Source organism: Equus quagga, chromosome 5 (genome assembly GCF_021613505.1).
Source record: "Equus quagga isolate Etosha38 chromosome 5, UCLA_HA_Equagga_1.0, whole genome shotgun sequence".
Taxonomy (NCBI): domain Eukaryota; kingdom Metazoa; phylum Chordata; class Mammalia; order Perissodactyla; family Equidae; genus Equus; species Equus quagga.
In genome coordinates this window covers 131,585,830-131,604,887 of record NC_060271.1, presented here as the reverse complement: position 1 = coordinate 131,604,887, position 19,058 = coordinate 131,585,830, and the positions used below count along the sequence as shown (strand labels likewise).

Here is a 19,058-nt window from a genome sequence, read left to right as displayed (position 1 = left end):
ATGCCATTTTCTATTTATTTGGTTTCTACCAGGTATGTTGTTATTGTTGCACAGAACTCAACAGCCAGTGCTATTAGCGAAATAAAAATTGTCAAAGAACTGTATTGGCATTGAGTTTGAAAACACAGTTTTGTTTTCTTTTCTTAAAGAAACAGCATACCAAATGTGACTGAGCAGTCCCTCCTTTCTGTGGGAGAAAACAGAGTGCAAGTACTGAAAAATGTGCCGTTTAACATCGTGCTTCCCCATGGCAACCAACTGGGCATTGACAAGAGAGGCCATCTCACAGCCCCTGATACAACAGTCACGGTCTCCATAGCAACGATGCCCACCCACTCCATCAAGACAGAAAGCCAGCCCCACAGCTTTGCTGTGGGCATGCCCCCGGCAGTCTATCATCCTGAGCCCACTGAGCGGGTGGTGGTTTTCGACCGGAACCTTAGTACTGACCAGTTCAGCTCTGGTGCTCAACCCCCAAATGCTCAAAGGCGGACTCCAGACTCTACCTTCTCAGAGACCTTCAAGGAAGGCGTTCAGGAGGTACAGGAAATGAAAGCATCTTCCTAGGACGGCTGTGTGTTTGTATAAGTATTGGGTTCCACCTCTTCCTTGTTATGTAAGCTTGAAACTCAGCCTGAAATGAATGGATTAGGAACAAGAGTTTTTTTTGTTTTTTTTTTTTTTTTAAAGAGAAAAGGCCCATAGGTATAATTTGTAAACTAAACCTATAAAACCAGAAATTATTATCAAGGGCACATGGCTAATCTTACCAGCAGCTGAGTTAACAATTATGATTTCAGCTAAGTGATTTGCTGGAGAAAGAGAACCCCGTACGTAATCTTCTGTCGACAACGGATATATCCACATAGTCTGTGTTTGGCTTTTGTCCTAGACCAAAACAAACTCCTTGCAACTGATCTTAATATAAAATGATTTATCATGTGTGCGCTTGGTGTTTCTTGGTTGGTAGTATTGTCAGGGAGGCAGGTAGGATCTTGAAGACAGATGCATTCTGCGAAGTTTACACATTAACTCCCAATACTTCTGAGAGTTTTGTGGTGATGAACACGTCACTCAGGTAAAAGTTAGGGACTGAAGATGTTTGAAACTGTGGTTAATGACTCCTGGGGGAAAGGAGCACCTGTCTCTGTGCCTCCAGCCGCGATGTGGACTTGACGCTGTGTCGTCACGTGGTACACTGAGAGGACTGGCTCCTGAAAGTCTTAAGATTTTGGTTACAGATTCTGGAGTTTGAACAGAAGTGGGCTGTGTGGGAAAGATGGGAAAGGGGAATAAGGAAGTACTTTGTGGGAGTACCTACATAGATTGTCTTAATTTAATTGAGTGGCATATAAAATGGATTTTTTTTTAAGGATTGGCACCTGGGCTAACAACTGTTAGCAATCTTTTTTTTTTTTTTTTTTCCTGCTTTATCTCCCCAAACTCCCCTGTACACAGTTGTATATCTTAGTTGCTGGTCCTTCTGGTTGTGGGATGTGGGACGCCGCCTCAACGTGGCCTGATGAGCGGTGCCATGTCCGAACCCTGGGCTGCCTCAACAGAGCGCGCAAACTTAACCACTCGGCCACGGAGCCGGCCCCTAAAATGGATTTTTTTAAATTTTAATTTTCTTTTCCTTTTTTTAAGGTTTTCATAGAGTTTAAATGCTTATTTTAAAATAAATATTGAAAGAGTAGTGGGTTGCTGTAAGCCACGTACTTTTATGCTGTAGCAGACGTTGGTCTTTAGTAACCTGATAACCAGTTAAATAGTTGTGGCTTATTACGTTGATGTTTCAGGTTTTCTTCCCCTCGGATCTCAGTCTGCGGATGCCTGGCATGAATTCAGAGGACTATGTTTTTGACAGTGTTTCTGGGTAATAGTTGTCTTTTAATTTGATTCTTAGCTTTTATGACGTTTCTTTTTTGTTAACTTGATGTTGAAAAATCAGAGGTGGCTTTCGTGGGCTCTCACCTGTGTCTGACCACAGTGACTGGTAAAAATGCTTCGCCAGAGGACAGTGGCTTCACTGCACTCAGTTTTGAACTCTGAGCTGTGTTTCCTGTCTCCTTGATTCTCGGTGTTGGTGCTTCTTGTCTTTGGTTTCCTTCTGCGACGGTGGTAGCACAGACTCTAAAGAAGAGGCCAGGGCATTAAATCAGGTCTCTGAGGGCCCTTCTGTCTCCAAAAGTGTATGATTCTGTGAGGATTTAAGAGTAACATCAGGTGGATAAAGGCTTTTATGTTCTAATTAGCTTCACTAATGATAAAATAAATGGTCAGTTTTTTCTGACCTGGCACCCTCTTCTTTTAAACTTCACAAAATTGTTCCTCACCCTGGGAATATGAATATTTTCCAAGTTAGATATGAACATATATAAACAGCTTCAGATTTTTTTAAAAGAGTCTAAAATTTCATTTTGTAATTTTGTTCTATGCATTTTCTATTGTGCTATATTTTGAGATAAAGTTTTATTTAAAAGTCTAGGACTTTATGGGAATTGAGACTTCCCTTAAAGACCTGTCTCAAGGTACAGAAGTCACAAACTCAAATGCCTTTAGGATCTAGCATGGAGGTTGGCAAACGTTTTCTGTAAAGGAACAGATAGTAAATATTTCAGGCTTTTGAGCCACACAGCCTCTGTTGCAACTACCCAGCTCTGCCCGGCAGCACGAAAGCAGCCATGGGTCACACGTAAACTGAGGGCGTGGCTGTGTACCAATAAAACTTTACTTACAAAGATAGGTGTAATTTGCTGACCCCTGGCGTAGGAAGGTTATGAAGCAACTTTAGGGGGCTATATGTGTGGTACCGTAAAGTAGTAGGGAATGTAGAGAATTGTGAAGTGCCCACCTAAAGACATTTAAATTACAAGCAAAACCAACACAAAGGTGCTGTGCATACCCAATCGAATTTAATCAGAGCACTGCCAGCCACGTGTTTGCACCCTTTGCTGGGGAAATATCAGATTGGCAGCAGGTCTTGTGAGATTTCCTTCCAGAGTCCTTTTCACTCATTAGTATCTTTAATATCCTAGCTTCCGAGCTTCTAATGTTAGCATTACTTACAGACTTTCTAGTAGGCATTTGGTAGTCCCACATCTGAGAGATTTGAGAATTTCTGGGTTAAGATGATGTTTATCATGGGAAAAGTAGTAAATCCTACTTATAATATGACATGGTCAGTTGGATGTCTGCTATTTGCATCCATCCACTCTGAAGCATTTCAGGATTGAGCTAAAGCATGTAGGAAGCTTCCAAGAGGGTGGATTAGAGATCTGTGACTTTTTGTTCTTTAGGAACAACTTTGAATACACCCTAGAAGCATCCAAATCGCTCCGACAGAAGCCAGGAGACAACACTATGACCTACCTGAACAAAGGCCAGTTCTACCCCGTAACCCTGAAGGAAGTGAGCAGCAGCGAGGGGATCCACCACCCCATCAGCAAAGTTCGAGTAAGTTCTGCTCGCTTTTCTCTGGGAAAGCTGGTCAGAGCTTACTATTTCCAGGTCTGAAGCAGAGCTAAACGAAGATCTGAAATTGCAGTTTTAGGGCTTGACTGTAAAATCTGACACCTAAATAAGTTTTCCAGAAGATACTCACCCTTTAGTGTGTTTACGTTGTGATGGCTTCTCTTTCGTAGAGTGTGATCATGGTGGTTTTTGCTGAAGACAAAAGCAGAGAAGACCAGTTGAGGCACTGGAAATACTGGCATTCCCGGCAGCACACAGCTAAACAAAGATGCATTGACATAGGTAAGCAGCTCTGAAGCCCGCTTTTATTCCCAGAGGTGCGAGCGTGCAGTTGTCTAAATCCAGCTATTTTTGGCAGTGATGAGCTTCCTGCCGAAAGCATTTGAATTTTTATGCCAGCTACTGATCTGTTCCCCACACTGTCCTTGGCCTCCTGGAATCAGTGCTCTTAACATTACTTCCTTCATAAGGACATGTGCCCCATGCAGTGGCTTTCCGTATGACACTGGGGCCAGAAGCTGTATGGCCAGCTCTCATGAGACTGCCTTGCTTTTTGGTCTGCAAATTTTTTGAGGTGTAATGTCTTCTTTAAGAGCTTCTGATTATTTGGAGATGATAATAAGGTGGAGGAAAAAGACAAATCAATGAGTGAAAGAAAATACTGCTGTCAGGCAGCTGCCTAGCAGTCTTCCCCCGTTACGTACTGAACTGCATTGCTAGGCTCCTCTGTGCGTAGACCCCGAGAGTCATCGCCGGCAGTGTAGCAGGAGACCTGTGCAAATCCGTATTTACTGAAGGAGCTTTATGAAAACTGCTGATCTTGCTGTGCATATAATTTTCGTGTAAAACCATTAGCTCTATCACAAGATGGCTCTTAATCTTAGTGTTACTTCTTTTCTTTGCCTTTTGTAATGTTCACCTTCTCGTTTTAGAAGAATTAAAAGAACTGAGTTCTAATCTTGGCTCTTGGGACGACTTTTGTGACCTTGGGACAGTTATTTAAACTTTTCAGACCTAAATACCTTAATTTTGACATAAGGGGATAAAATTAAATATACGCAAGCTTGCCTCCATTACAAAAATTCTTTTTCTTCATTTTTTGAACTTCTTTCAACCCAACAAAATGTTAATTTAACTTCTCCAGAGGTGATAATATGAAAATCTGAATCTTACTTTGAACTGCTGTAATCGCATGTTGGAACCAGAAATCACTAATTTCTTTTTGTTTTTTCATCGCTCATATAGCTGACTATAAAGAAAGCTTCAACACCATCAGCAACATTGAGGAGATTGCTTATAATGCCATTTCCTTCACCTGGGACATCAATGACGAAGCAAAGGTAGGTGATGAAGTTCAGGGACTCCCGAATTCTCAGCGATTTGAGGAGAAGTGGGAGGCACTTGATTTGACGACTGATGTTTGTTAAGGAATAAGGGGTATCAACTGGGCTAAGCAGATAGGTTGTAGCCGTAAGTCATGAAGTGCGTGAAAATGGGACAGGGCTTCGGGAGAAGTGGCTCTTACCTCCCAGCTTCTTCCTGTTTATCAGAGCCAGCTGGATTCTTTACTTGCTCTCTTTTCATTCTTTCACATTTTCTGAAAGTACAGCTTCTTCCCAGATGTTACAAAACTGTCCTCCTCCCCTTAGCACCCTCTCCTTCCTCCAGAAAGGCAGTTTCGGTTGACGCAGTTGCACCTGCACAGCGCAGGAGAGCCAGCGGGGCGGCCGGCCGCTGCGGGTGGGAGCCTGCCCTGCTCGCTGTCTGCCCTCGAGCCGCGCTCCCTTCACTGGGCTTCATTTCCTCCTTTGCGAAGTGGAGTTAGTCCTGTCTCCTCCCTCCGGCAGGCGTGTTGGAAGGATGTTGAAACTATGCCTATGGAGCCATGGGAGTTCCTGCAGAAAGGCCCTTAAGGACAAGTTACCCTCAGCTTCCTGTCGTTACCTTGTAAACACAGCTCGTTTAAGGTGCTTCTCTCTGGGCTTTCACTGTGAAGAGCTGCCTGCCATTCGGATGGTCACTTGGGTGGTCCTCATTGGAGCTTTCAGTACCTTTTAGGAAAAATGAAGCATACTCTTGAGTCATATGCCCTTCCCACAGCATTCTTCCCTTTTAGGATAATCCTTCTCTTTACCAAATTACTAGAGTTCTGGTATTTTTTTTTCTTTGGATTAGTTTAAAAATGGAAGTTCAGGGAACACAATAGAAACATTAATTTTTGGACAGGTGTTAAAATGAGATGGATCTTTCGTGTTTGTTGTAATGTTAGGAATACTTTTCTCTCTCAAGGACCAGGTACAAAATGATCATCACTTTTCTGGCCTTTTCAACCTCTCTTTTTTATTTATTCAACAGAATTTAGCAATTATGGAAAAAGACTGCATTAGGCGCTAAGTATTGCACAATTTCATTTTTTACTGCATAGGATTGCTTTTAAAAATCATGACTGGATTCTTGAGAACCATGTTGAGTTTGTATCATAATTGCTTTCCTTTCCTATCGAGGTCGTCATGTCTAAGGCACAAGTGTGTCTGTAAGACTGCGGGGTGCAGTAAACAGGGTCCACCAGTCTATTGGGAAGCTTCAGTTAGTGTAGTTGCATTCTGGTTGTCCTGCCGACCACCTGGATCCTATGCAAATGTCCTGAGGCTGCTTAGTCCAGAGTTTGGTGCTTGATTAAACAAGGAATTCACTACAGAGGAGCTACTAGGAGGAAATGTTTACTTTTCGTTTATATAATTGTCATTACAGTTATTTTGAAATTAAATATGATAGTACGACTCTGTGTGCTAGCTGCTAACAGCAGCCTATAAGAAGAGCTGGCCCTGTGCCCTCCAGGTGCTTCTGTTCTTAAAGCAAACTTGAGAAATGCTTCCTATTTGCCATTAGGGACTAATTGGGAACTTGTGGAGGAGGTGATTGGGAGCATGAGTCCTGAGTTCACTTTCCTGGCTTACCTGTGGCCTTTGGTCAGCCCCGTAGTTCACTAGCTCAATTTTCCCTCTTTATTCCCCTAGGAAAAGAGAAAGGCTGCAGTGGCCAGTTCTCTTCTCTGTTGGCGTGTCGGCGGGATTAATAAGAGCTTGTCAGAGTGCGTGGAGATCTGGGCGGAAAGGCCCTGCATATGGGCTGGGTGCTTTGTTTGATGTGTCACTCTTTAGGGTGGGATTAATGAAAGCCAAGATGACAGTAGGGATAATGACTAGTTGTATTCTGAAGGCCTTCAGCATTTTGTATTAAGGAGAAATATTGTTGGAGGCGTGTCCCAAGTAGCCTTAACAGCATTGTTAATTGATGTAGGTAAATGCAGTTTCATTTCCCCTTCCAGACCCCCAGCGTGGACTTGGTTTCTAAGCCTTCATCTGCTACTAGGTGGGGTTGTGCCATTTCTTAGTGAGGCTGCTCCCTTTTGAAGCTGATATCAGGCATCAACTTCAAGCCTGTGTTGGAATTAAGTATCTAGATATTTTGTTTTCCCTGCCCAAGTCGATGTTTTCTGTTTTTACACTTAAAGTAATTGATGCCCCGGGGCAGCTGGAGTGAACAAATGTGCATGCAGAATCCTGTGTAGATTTTTTTTTTACTTCTTTTTCCAAAAGTATTTACCTTCTTTGCCCGCTTTCTTGTTCTAATTTAGGATACATTTGTTGATTCTTAATTCTGGTTCGTTCTCCCCCACAAACAAAAGGGTTTATTGGAGATATGTGGTATTCCCTTCTCCCCCCTGACACTTTTGTTTTTTGAGATATCTAATATGCCCTGTTGGCCATGCCAGGGTGAGTAAGACCAGAATTCTGGCCTGTGTCACTATCTGAATCTTCCCTGTAGCTTCTGCTGCTGGCTTGGGAGGTGGCTATGTTTTCAGGACATACCGGGTTGAATCTTGAATGCCTTGGCTTATGTTTGAAGTTGGGAAAATCCCTGTCCAATCCAGACTCATCTTACACGGTCCCCGTGCACACTCTGTTCATCAGCAGTGTCATACACCTGCTTGACAATGGGAAGTTGAAGAAGTTAGGGAACTTGTGAAAAAGCACTAATTTCAAAGTGTCAGGGGAGAAGGAAGTTGCTTTGAAAGCAGAAATATCTTAGAAACACTCCCCCGAGCAGTATTCCTCTCTGCTGTGTAGACCCATTTCATTCATTTCTCTTTACTCCACACAAAAGTAGGTTTGTTTGGGCAGTCAGGCATCTTTTAGAGTCGGAAATCTCTGGACAAGTTAAAGTGCAGAATTCATTGTGAAATGTTTACAGATGTTCACATCTCATTGTGAAATAATGTAATCAGATTTCTTCCCTCCTGATGTACAGCTGAGATCAGCTGCTTGAGATAACTTTGGCAGGGAGAAGGAACAGTTACCTTTGAAACATTAAAAGCTGGCGCTCTTGTGAGGTGCTGACTTTAGAATATGTACGATGTGAGGGCCCTGGTCACCTAGGGAAGAGAGGACTAGCAAAGGAGTGGGGAGGGGGGAGGAAGAGAAACACAGACTTGGACTCTATAAAGATTTGATGCAGCGCCAGCTTCGCACCTTTCCCACTGCTGCAGGAATTCCTCACTTTATCCAGCAGGCATCTGAGTGCCTGCTGATGTCCAAGGCGCTGTGCTGGATCCAGGCGAAAACGCTGGTATTATCGTTCAGGTATATGGTGGGTTAAATAGGCTTTTGTGGGATAGCCTGAGATCCTAAATATAACATCATGATTTCTAGGGAAAAGGGTGTTTATACCACTTTACAAATGAACTTTGGAGACACAAATAATTTATAAATTGGGGTTCTCTCTTCTACTTCAGTTTCAGTATTTCCAAAACTAAGTGAGTTATTCTGGATAGGCTGCACATCTTGGCCTAGGGTTTAATTTCTTGCTTTAATTGTAAATCTAAGAGTTTACAACAACATTAAGATTTGGTTAGTGATATGAAGTAAGGGCCTCTCAAAGTCTGAAGATCTAAAATAAATAGAGGAAAAAGAAGTTAAGGAGAGAGAATTAACTTCTTTGAATGCTTGTTCTGTGCTAGGCAGTGTGCTCAGGTGCCCCCCTGTGTTCACCCTTAACAAGGCAGTGCTACCTGCTCAGTACCATGAAAAAGTACTTAGTCCTCAGATGAGTATGTGTTTGCTTGTTGGTCATCAAAGTGGGGCCACTTGATGGATAGGAATCTAGACCTTGAAATGGATATGAAGTGTTCTTGACAGGGGAGAATATTTTAAAGTGTCAGAATTCTTCCACTAGAGTAGCATTCTGGACTCACTAGTCTGAACTCCTGTGGAAGAACACTTTTGCTACCGGAAGTCATTTCTGTTGATTGTTGGATAAGTGATGTTAACTACAGAGGAGTGGACATTGTAAAGTAAAAACAGCTGTATTGGAACGGAATGAAAACTGGGCTGGCAAACTCCGGGGAGCCCTGTACGGCCGGGGAACACCGATAGGAAGGGGCATCTGTCGATGGTGTAGCAACGTATTTGATTGTCGCTAGTCAGGCAGTGTGGCAAGTAGGAAAACGGCTACAGTGCAGAGCAAAGCTCAAGATGTCTTTGATTGGCTCTGAGAGCTGTGACCTCCAGGAGTGCTAAGCAGACCTTTTAAAGATGTAAGGAACCCCAGGGATACAAAATATCTAACATGTTTTTTCCAGTAGTGACTTCTAAATCCTTATACTAGAAGGTGGACGGGAGTCAGCTACCATTCACACATTTCATTTTTTAAATATTAACAGCAAAGGCCTTCCCGTCAGACATGCACCAAGTCCTGCTGGAGTAAGCAGTGTCAGAGAAGTTAGATGTGGAGTCTCATTTTATTTTACTGTGTTGTCCATCCACGGCTTAAAACAGCCTGCAGGTGTGGGCGTTTCTCCTGTGGTGCCGCTTGGAACCTGCCTGCTTTTTCTGTCTCCACCAGACCTTGAGAAGGAAGCACTGTGTTTCAGTCTGTGATCGGATTTCTCGAAGACAGATGGAACGGCATCTTTTCCTTGATGGCATGATCTTATCTCCACGGGTGACAGAGCCAATTTCAACACACCTTTTTTCTCTTCGTGGTTCAATTCTCTTACATTTCTTCCTGCAGTGTGGTGCCTTGGCCTGTGGAGAAGGGAAAGGTGCTGTCAGACAGGACAAAATCAGAGCATCTCATTCCCTAGAGGAAAAGTCCTGTCAGTGGGAGCTCTTGGTGCTTTTACTTTTAATTATAATCTCTCAGCTCTAAGAGGGAACTTTAAGGCATTCTGAAGGCTTGTCCTTCCGAGCCAAGTGTTTTATGTGTCATGGAGAGGCTCATGTTACAAAAATAAAGAGGATTAAATAGAATGTGGAGGCCAACCAGAGCCGAGGTGCTCTACCACGGGGCCTGTGTTTGGATGGAGCATCGGTATCTTTCCCTCTTGTCTCCTTGTCTCAGCAAAAATGCATGGAGTTCCTGGTGAGGGATTGTTGAGGCCCGTGGAGCTCGTCCTGCCCGAGGGGTGTAACCTGTTCTGGTCACTGGAACCTAAGACGTTTTGTGTGTGCTTGTGGGATGCAGGTTTATGAGTTTAATAACAGTTGATTGTTTTGTCTAAGCATAATATTTGGAATTCATTGTGAGAGTAATTTCTAATTTGTTTGGACTGAGCGTATGGCTTCATTTATAGGGATTCCGATCTCGTGAGGCATCACTCAAGTGCTCCTTTAAAGTAAGGTGTTGCCACCTTGGGTCACAGTAAGCTGGGGCAGGTTTGGTTCGTTTCACAACTTTAAATTTCCAGTGTGAATGGGAGGGAGGAGGGAGAGAAGTGAGTCAGATCTCTTACTTGCAATTGCAATTAAAGGTAGGCAGGAGATTTAAAAGAAAAGTGTATACTCCCTGGGCTAAATAGCAAAAAGCAGCCAGGAAGCATTGTTGCTTTTAAAACAAAGGACGGGAGACTTTTCCAGCCCGGACAGAGGCAGGCTCCCTCGACGGCACTGGATTCTGCTAGTGTCTGTCCTTAGAACCCAAGGGAAGCTCTCGGTAGCTCTGCAGGCTTCTGAATTCACGTTCATTTGGCTCCAGGGGTTTCCTTTTATGCAGTTTAAAAATGCATATTTATCAAAATAAAAAATAAATTTTTGAGGTGCCAGAAGGGCAGTCACATTCCTTTATAGGGAATGAATAGTCTTTAGAGTTATAGTTTGATCAGAATTGGAAACGACGAGAAATTTTTCTTGGTTGGAAATTTGTGGAGAATGCCTTTAATCAGCTGATACGGAATAAGGTCTTTCCTCGGCGACTGGAAAGTTTGCTTTGAAGAAACCGTCCTCGGGCTGACTGTGGGGGAGGTCTCTCCTTGGCACGCCGTCCTCTGCTGTTTTATAGCGCAGTTTGTTGGCCTTTGGCCTGGAAGCCTTTCACGGAGTGTCCTGTAGTGTCTGGGCAGGAGTTCCGTCCAGATGCCGAATGGAACGCACTGAATCCCGGTGGGACTTCAGGCCGCAGGGAACAACAGCGCGCATTTATCGGAGCGCATGCCCGAGGGGCAGGGCCAAGTGCACCATCTTTCTCATCGGGCAGGGAGACACTTGGCAGCTGAAGAAGGCTCCGGTCTGGTGGTGGAACCTGTGTCTTGTGGAACGGGTTTGAAGCACCGTGTCTGTTTAGCCACCATTTGAGCTGTCGCTTGAATTCGTTTTCCGTTCTTCTTTTGGGGTCAGATTGTCCCCTCCCTCCACCTGCCCTGTCAGGGAACAATAAGCGTCTCTGTAGAACTTTCTTTTCTGACAACTTGTCACCTTAACCCTCCTTCTCGTAGGTCCTTCCTGGAAATTCCGCCTAAAGTTGTTTTCTAAATCTGTCATTTCAGCCAGTTTTGCTCCTTGTGAGCTCACTCAGAGAGCTTTGACCCTGACCTGACATTAGTAGTAGTAACTGAATTGAAGAGAGACCCGGAATAGAGACTTCAAGGCCTTGGAGTTCCATTTTCTTTTTACATTAGATCTTCTTTATGCAAGACTCCAAATCCTTTATTAAATATAAGCAAATCCTCTACATTAATTACTCATTTAGGGACTTTTTCTTTAGCTTTTTTTAAGGCGGAAAATATCTTCTAATTAGAAATTTGGATTGGAAGTTAGCTTGCCCACCAACTCTCCCCTCACGACCCTTGTGCGTACCTGTCCTATTCTGTACCCAGACCTGCTGGAATGTGGTCTGTGTTTGCCTTGTGTCACACCTGCATCCAGTTCTGCATATTTCAGAACAAATATTCTACTTATTTGAGACAACAGGTGCCAAACCGCTGTATCTGCCATGTGGCCTTAAGTTCACCAGGTCCTGCTTATAGGATATGACAGAGGGAAGATAGTATGCAGGTGCCTCCAGAATGTCTCTCTCTCCGTCTTTGTGTTGGTGACGTTTTCCCTGGCTCTCTGCGGCCTGTGCAGAAACTACAGCTGCCGTGTGGGCGCTGTGGGCAGGCAGCCCTGTGGCAAGAGTACGGGCGATGACTAGGTCCTTGTTTTTCCTCCAGGGAAACGCCCCACGCAGACATGAGAAGATTTCAGGTCAGTGCTCTGCTCTTCCCACATCCCCCTCCTCCCTTCCCCAGCCTTCCAGTTCTTTCTCTTTTTTCTTGATGGCCATCTGATAGTCTGAGGAATAACACAAGTACTAGTTACACATTTGAAGGCATTTAGTTCCTGCTGGTATCATTCCGTGGAGGGGTTTTTTAATCCCCTCGCATCTTCAGAGGGCGGGCAAGTGTGCCTTTCCCAGGACTATCTGACGGGTCGGCAGTGGGACTGGATTCCGCTTCTGAGTCTATGACTCAGTCTCTGATCCCTTCTTGGGCTTAATTAATTGGGAGAACTGCATGGCTGATACAGAACTCAGAGAATCACGGTTGGTCTGGCTTGGGGTTCTTTTCTTTGGTTGGGGGAAGGAATTTTGATTAGGATTAAGTGTCCGCTATACAATGTTCAGTGAACGTTCCTGTCTAATTAGACTTTAGCCAAGAATTGGACCTTAATTTCTTAGTTTAAACTCTTTCCCACTCCATTTGCTTCCACTGACATTTATAACTTGATATAAACATATTGGAAAAATGGTACTTTTATTCTCTTGAATTAGTGCTGTTGGATTTGAGGTGAGAATAAACTACTTTATTGACCTCACATTCTAATTTCATTTGTCAGGAGGTTTCTAACTAAAAGAGCTACTTAGAAAAGTTTTAGAGTGACCTTTTTGACTGATATGGAAGAGAGTTAAATTAAAATTTGTTCTAGGGTTTCTACTTTCAATTTAGTAGGTCAGTTACATTCTAGGAATGAAATTATGGATATTATATCTGTGTTTGACTAAGTTGGGTTTTAGTACTAGAATAGGTTACGATGAGAAAGGCTCCCGGGGGCAGCTGGCTGGATGTAAGATGGCTGCGGCTGTCTCTCATGGGGCCGTGTCATCAGCTAAATCTTGTGACTTACATGAAGTCAGATGGGAACTTAGCACAGACTCCCTATTTGATGTCGAATATAAGGACCTTTAATTTCATGTGTCATGATCAAAAAAAACAACCTTCTGCTTCAGCCGTCGGAGGTCACTCTTTTCTCTGTTCTGCTTCACGGAAACATCTTTCCATCAGGTGCTCCTTCAGCTTTCTGAGCTTCCTTGCAGCGGTGTGGTTTCGAGAACATTGACTCTGGAGCAGGAGACGTGGCTCCTGGCTTGGTCTTTGTCATCTATTTACTGTGTGCCTTTTACGGTCTGTACCTTCCGAGGCTGAGCCTCAGCCACAACTGGACACTCTCTCTCTTAAGTTAAAAGGTATTGAGAAGCCAGACTCTGAACCATATGATGCTCGTGTTGAAGGTAAATGTTTGTAGGGTACACGACAAGGATAAGTGCATTGCTGGAATGTAAAATATTTTTCAGTTACCAACTTTCTGAAGCATTAAGCACTTTTCTTTTTTTTTCTTCCTCCTAACAGATCTTTTCTCTTTCCTTGCTTATGTTTACCAGGCAGTTAGAACTCGAGCTATCTAATTGTGAATCATAATACACAAATGACAATATATAGTAGTGACACACGTAATCGGGCCTGCTCTCAGCTCTGTATGCTGATACTTTCCCAAAGTCTGCTCTGTGTAATCTGATTAGCAAGAGCAAAACACCATACTCCCTAGAAGGGTTTTTTTCCTGTCATTATTGACCAGTTTAACTCATATCTAACATCCTTCCAGGAAATTCTGTGAACAATAATTAATCTCTTCTAACTATGTGAAAGAATTGGCTTAAGAAGTCATGTTGCAAAGACTTTGTTAGCTGTACGTTCATTCACTCATCGAATTATTCATTGTCCTTCTCTATGTAAGCACTTTGAAGGAATGAAAAAATGATTCAAGCATAAAGCCTGTCTTCGAAAGAGATTTCACTCTCTATGCAATGATACAGGTCATACGTGAGGTTAAAAAATGTTCCTCAGATTTCCAGGGAAGAAGGGACCCAGAGAAGGCACTGTGGAAGAGAGCACTGGATGCGATTCTTTGAAAGGTTGGACCTGCAGCATAGTTTCGCAAAGGCTGTTCAATTGGACCTTTTTTCTTTTTCCTTATTTTTTCCTGTGCAGAGTAGCTGTTGAGAATTTAAGTGGAAAAGAGGCAGCTGGAACAGTTTAGTCTACAGAGTCTTTGACGTTCGAGGCCAGGCATCGTGTGGTGCAGGAGACAGCAGCTGGGCTTGGCTCCCGCACGCTTGAATCTCAGGAAGTTGTAGACGTCTCACACCTGTCCACGTGACGTGGAGCTACGAGTGAAGTGATGATGTCTTTAATTATCAGATATAAAATTGTTAGGTCCCTGCACTTTCTGTAACAGAAAGATGGTCACTATAGATAATGTCTTAAAGTATAAAAATGAATAGATCAATAGAATATTACTACGTTACGGCTCAGTGTGTGGATTTATCTCTGCCCTAGAACTTGACTTAAATTTCTGTGTATGTCAGTCAGCCCCTAAATACCATCATCTTTTCCAGATTAATGGAGCGGGGTATATATATATATGTATGTGTGTAGTCAATTTAAGTATTCATTCAACAAGTTTTTATTTAATGTCCAGTATGTATAAAAAGCTGTTTGGTATTCTGGGGTCTGCAGGGTGACCTCGGAGTTCCAATCTGCTTGCAGGAAAGACGTGAACACAAATAACCTGTGACCTTGGGCAGCAAGTTACATAACCTCTAAGCCTTGGTTTCTTCATCTGGGACGTGGGGTCAGGATACTACCAATTTCAGAGGGGGTTTTGAGGGCCGAAGAGTCAGGTCCGAGGTAAGAATGCTCAGTGTAGCTCAGGCGTCAGAGCAGCGTGTAGTTTTATTGGGCTCGAGTCTAGGGATTTAGGGTCGTTCATTCAGTGAGCATGTATTTCTTATTGGCCAGGCACTGCCAGGGTGTTCTGGGAATGTAAGAGGAGTGAGACATATCCAGTTCTCAGGAGACTCAAAATCTGGTGGGGGAGGTTGCCCCTGTAGTAAGTATGGTGATGGAAAAGCACAAAGGATAGAAGTCTCCTAGAGCAGGAGCAGAGACGTCCCTCGAGGTGACGCCTGAGAGAGTCCTAAAAGGATAGTAAGACCTGGCGGATTCAGAGTCCAGATGGGCCTGTGTCCTTGACGTGTGTGAGTGCAGAGCTGAAAGTCTTGGAGCCTGACACGTGAGGCAGGCTGTCGGGGGAGGCGGCAGGGAGCAGACCCTGAAGGCCCGAGCGTGCCCCAGGAAGGAGCTGGAGCCGCCCCCGGGGGTCTGGACCAGGTATACTCGGGTGGAGTGTCATTGAGGATTTCTAGTCCTGTGTGTTCAGTTCAGTGATAAGACGGCAGAACTGTGAGCGTGCTCTGGATGCCAGTTGTTGCCAGGAGGCTTCAGTGCCGGTATCCGTTCTGAGGGGTCGGGTCTGAGCCAGGTCAAGGCCAGGTGAGTTCTCGGGTGCTGTGCGGTCAAACATTTTGCATCCATTTGAGTAGAGGAGTATTTCTCAAAGTAGGATCTAGGTATGCATTTAGGGGTTCAGCAACTTTTTTCTCTTTTAGAAAGGATACATATATTATTCACGTTTGAGAAATACTGCTGTAGGTGGTGGAAAATATGGCTGGAAAAATAGACTGACGTCACATAAAGCATCTTGAATGCTAAGGAATTTAGTTTTTGTTACATAGATAGTGGTGAGCTATTGAAGATTTTTGAGGAAGAGCAAGTGGCTGGTTCTGCAGTGATATGTTAGATATATTAGGATTAGGCAATTGCCCAGTGTCAGCGAGGCAGTCTCTCCTCATTTCCTTACCTTATTTGTGGCCATTTTATGTTCAGAGGACCCTCTACCAGAAGTTGGAAGAAGGAAGGGTTAATTTGTGTAAATTTATATTAGCATTTTTTGTCGAGTGTTTTTGTTTATTTTTTGTTTGTTTTGGGTGGGCGCTGTTGTGTGTATTTAAAGTTTTGTGAGGATTTGAAACTTGTCAAATTAAGATTTGAGGTAATACGTAGATTTTTGTATACCCATGGTTCTGCTGTCGCTCATTACCAGCGTTTAATTCAGTACCATTTAGTAATAGCCGTTGGGAGAAATACAAAAACATGTACTAAATCCTGGAAGCAACTTAAAAAGTGAGTAACGCATAATCCCTGCCCTCAAGGGACTCAGAGTTCTTATAATCGCAGTGAGACAGTGACACAGTGTCAGAGGTGGCGTGTCCACGGTGCTCGTTTATTCCTTTCCCTGACCTGGGTGACAAGTGGAGACAGGGCTGTCTAGCTGACGTAGATGCTCATCGTCTGGCCAAAAGGGGCAGGGGGAGGGGAGGAGGAAAAAGCCACTTGTTAGAACTTGACGAGTGGCAGACGGGGTTGTAATTCTATTTGGGTGGATTCGGGAGTGCTTCTCCGAGAAGTTGTATCAGTTGGTACTAGGTCTTTACTGATCAGAGAGATGTCAGTAGAGAATGGAATAACGGTTATTTTAAAATTGAGGGGCAGAGAAAATAAAGATCCCCAAAGTATAAAAATTCCTACAGAGGAGGAGTGAAACTAGAACGGGAGTTGGGAGCCACAGTGGAAAGTGGGCTCCTTCCTCAGACTGCGGGGGGCCGCTGGGCTGCGCGCGTCTCTGAGCACTTCAACGCTCAGTCACCCAGACGGCGGCGCGTGCTGAGCTCCTGTGACCTCGCTGACTCTCAGGGGCACGTACTTCGTTACTCCGTTTTAGTTTAAAAATCACATCCCTTAAAAAGAAAACTTCATCCCTTTAAAGAAACCTAATTAAAATGAAAACTTTATCCAAACTGTCATAAGGGCGGTCCATACTGTTCATTAGTGGGTCTAGAGGTTCACGTTTTGAAATTTTTTTATTCCATTCATTGAGAAAACCGCATTATGAAAGTCGTAAGGAGATTATTTCCATCATTACATGCAAAATTCTACCCAGATCTCTCAGTGGGAAAAAAATTAGGACTATATTATTTGGACGTCAAGTTCTTGTACATGAATAGTTATCGAATAAGTATTACTGTCACTGTGGTAAATTTTGTAAAAGGAAAAAAAGCCTTTTTGTTAGTTCATGAAAAATATCAACATAGTCGAGTACTTAAGTTAGTCAGTTTTCTCATTTAGCTTCTGACTCAACTACTTATAATTTTTGTAACTTTGATGAATTCCAGGTGCTTTCTTAACACTTTCCTTCTGTGAATTAGGTAGGTGAAAAATATTTTTATGATTTCTCCCCACAAATTAGATGCCCTTGTTAGAGCTCGCATGTCTGACTGCTCTTTAGACGAGACAGTCAGCAGGTTTTCCCGACATGGAGCCTCGGCGTGTGGTGTTGATGTTAAAGGCCTGGAAGAGCAGGTGGGCTGGGGGTCTGTACCGTCTGTTCTCAGTTGCTGTCACTTTGCCGGCTGGGAAGTGAACCTCTGATGGCGACCTGTGTTCTGAGCCTTCTGCTTCCTTGGTCTTTGTCCTCTTCTTTTCCCCTTTGAGGAGCAGCGGTGGAGAAAGCAGCCAGCTGTGTGAGCAGCATTGTGTGGCTGCCGTGATGCTTCCTGGAAAAATCACTATAAATTAGTTGAAGATCTGATTTCTTGTTTGTTCTGTTCTTGTAAGCATTTAGAATAAAAAAAAATCTATGCAAGTTAATCCTTTGATAGTGTAAATCACTTTATTTTGTTGTTTTCCTCTCATTTTCAAGCTGAGGTTTGAAAACAAAATCACGTCTTTTGAAAAGTTCTAAGTGCATGAATCCTCAGCCAAGAATGAGGAACTGTCTTAGAAAAATGGGCTGGAAACTTAAAAAGGAATCTTGCAGAGCATCTTCGACCTGTTTAGCAGTTTATTTTTGTGGTTAGTTTTTTCTTTTCTAGTGATTTTGGGTGGGAACATGAGTTGCTCATCTTTTGAGACTTATGTTCCAGTTATTTGGATAAAATCAAACTTCTCCTCAAAATCAGTGCAGGGAAGTATGAAAATAGAAAAAAGGTCATCGTTTGAGTTCTTAAAGATCTTTACATCATTCTAGAGAAGAAAGGTCATGTCTCATTCAGCCTACTCTCAGACTTCAGAAATAAGTCTTTTTAAGTGTGTGCGCACTGGCACACACGTGCACACGCATGTATTTTACAGAAGAGGAGTTAGATGTGTAATAATCCGTCTTACTTTTTACGTCTTTCCCACCCTGTGTAGGAGATATTGGAGTTTTTCTGCACTCACATTGAAGAAAATATTTCTCCGCATGGTGAAAATGGTCTGAACGTTTGTTTTATCCACCTTTGGGTGACTTGGCCTATGGTCCTGCTGGTTTGGGGGGTTACCCATTAGGTAGAACCAATCCCAAGTGTCAACGCCCTGAGGACCAGCACACGCCGGTCTTGTTGCTGCCCCAGGACCCAGAGGCAAGGCCTGCCTCGTGTTCTGCGCCTGCCCTCGCGCCTGTTCTGGGCGCTGCTGATTAAGATTGTCACACTCCTAAACAAAGATTCCTACATGCTGAGCTTCTCCCTCAAGACTTACCGTGGTCCACACTGTGAGTGTGGGTTGTGTTGATCCAGAGCGTGGTTCCATGGGTGAATGACACATTGGCTAGAAGTCCGCACTGGGTGTCTTCTCAGGAAGTCAATGATGTGGAACATGGAAATAGTGAATTCCAAAAGGGAGATAATGCTCCCTCCTCGTGTACCAGCTGTGATGACGTAGGGATGAATTACTGTCCCGGCGGTTTAGAGAATAGCTCAGATCAGGGCGAGTCAACTGCAGCCCTCGGGCCGGCCGGCCAGCTGCCTGTTCATGTATGAAGTAAAGCTTTATTGAAACACCGGCACACCCATTTGTTCACTTAGTGTCTGTGGCTGCTTTTGTACTGTTACTGCAGAGCTGGGTAGTTGCATGTGGCCCACAAAGGCTAAAAAGGCCCCTTTACAGAAGAAGTTACCAGACTCCTGGTTTAGAGAAACACATGAGAGAGATTCTGTGTGTCTGCGTTGTACTTCCTCTTAACGTTTTTATTCTCTACTGCCTCTGCATGTTCCTTCTTTTGTAGTAACAGGAGTTAAGCATGAGCTGTGCTCCAGGCAGCAGGAGCAGAAAG

The 19,058-nt window shown here is 43.7% G+C and overlaps 1 protein-coding gene across 5 annotated transcripts in view; it reads left to right on the top strand.

Annotated features, from left to right (window-relative positions):
* GRHL1 (grainyhead like transcription factor 1) overlaps positions 1 to 19,058 on the top strand; it is a 50,139-nt gene that overhangs the window by 8,059 nt on the left and 23,022 nt on the right. For all 5 annotated transcript variants that reach the window (XM_046660200.1, XM_046660198.1, XM_046660197.1 and 2 more), the window contains exons 4-8: positions 150 to 540; positions 1,800 to 1,876; positions 3,300 to 3,456; positions 3,645 to 3,756; positions 4,720 to 4,814. In XM_046660200.1, the coding sequence (XP_046516156.1) occupies positions 150 to 540; positions 1,800 to 1,876; positions 3,300 to 3,456; positions 3,645 to 3,756; positions 4,720 to 4,814 (832 nt within the window). The remainder of the gene's footprint in view (positions 1 to 149; positions 541 to 1,799; positions 1,877 to 3,299; positions 3,457 to 3,644; positions 3,757 to 4,719; positions 4,815 to 19,058) is intronic.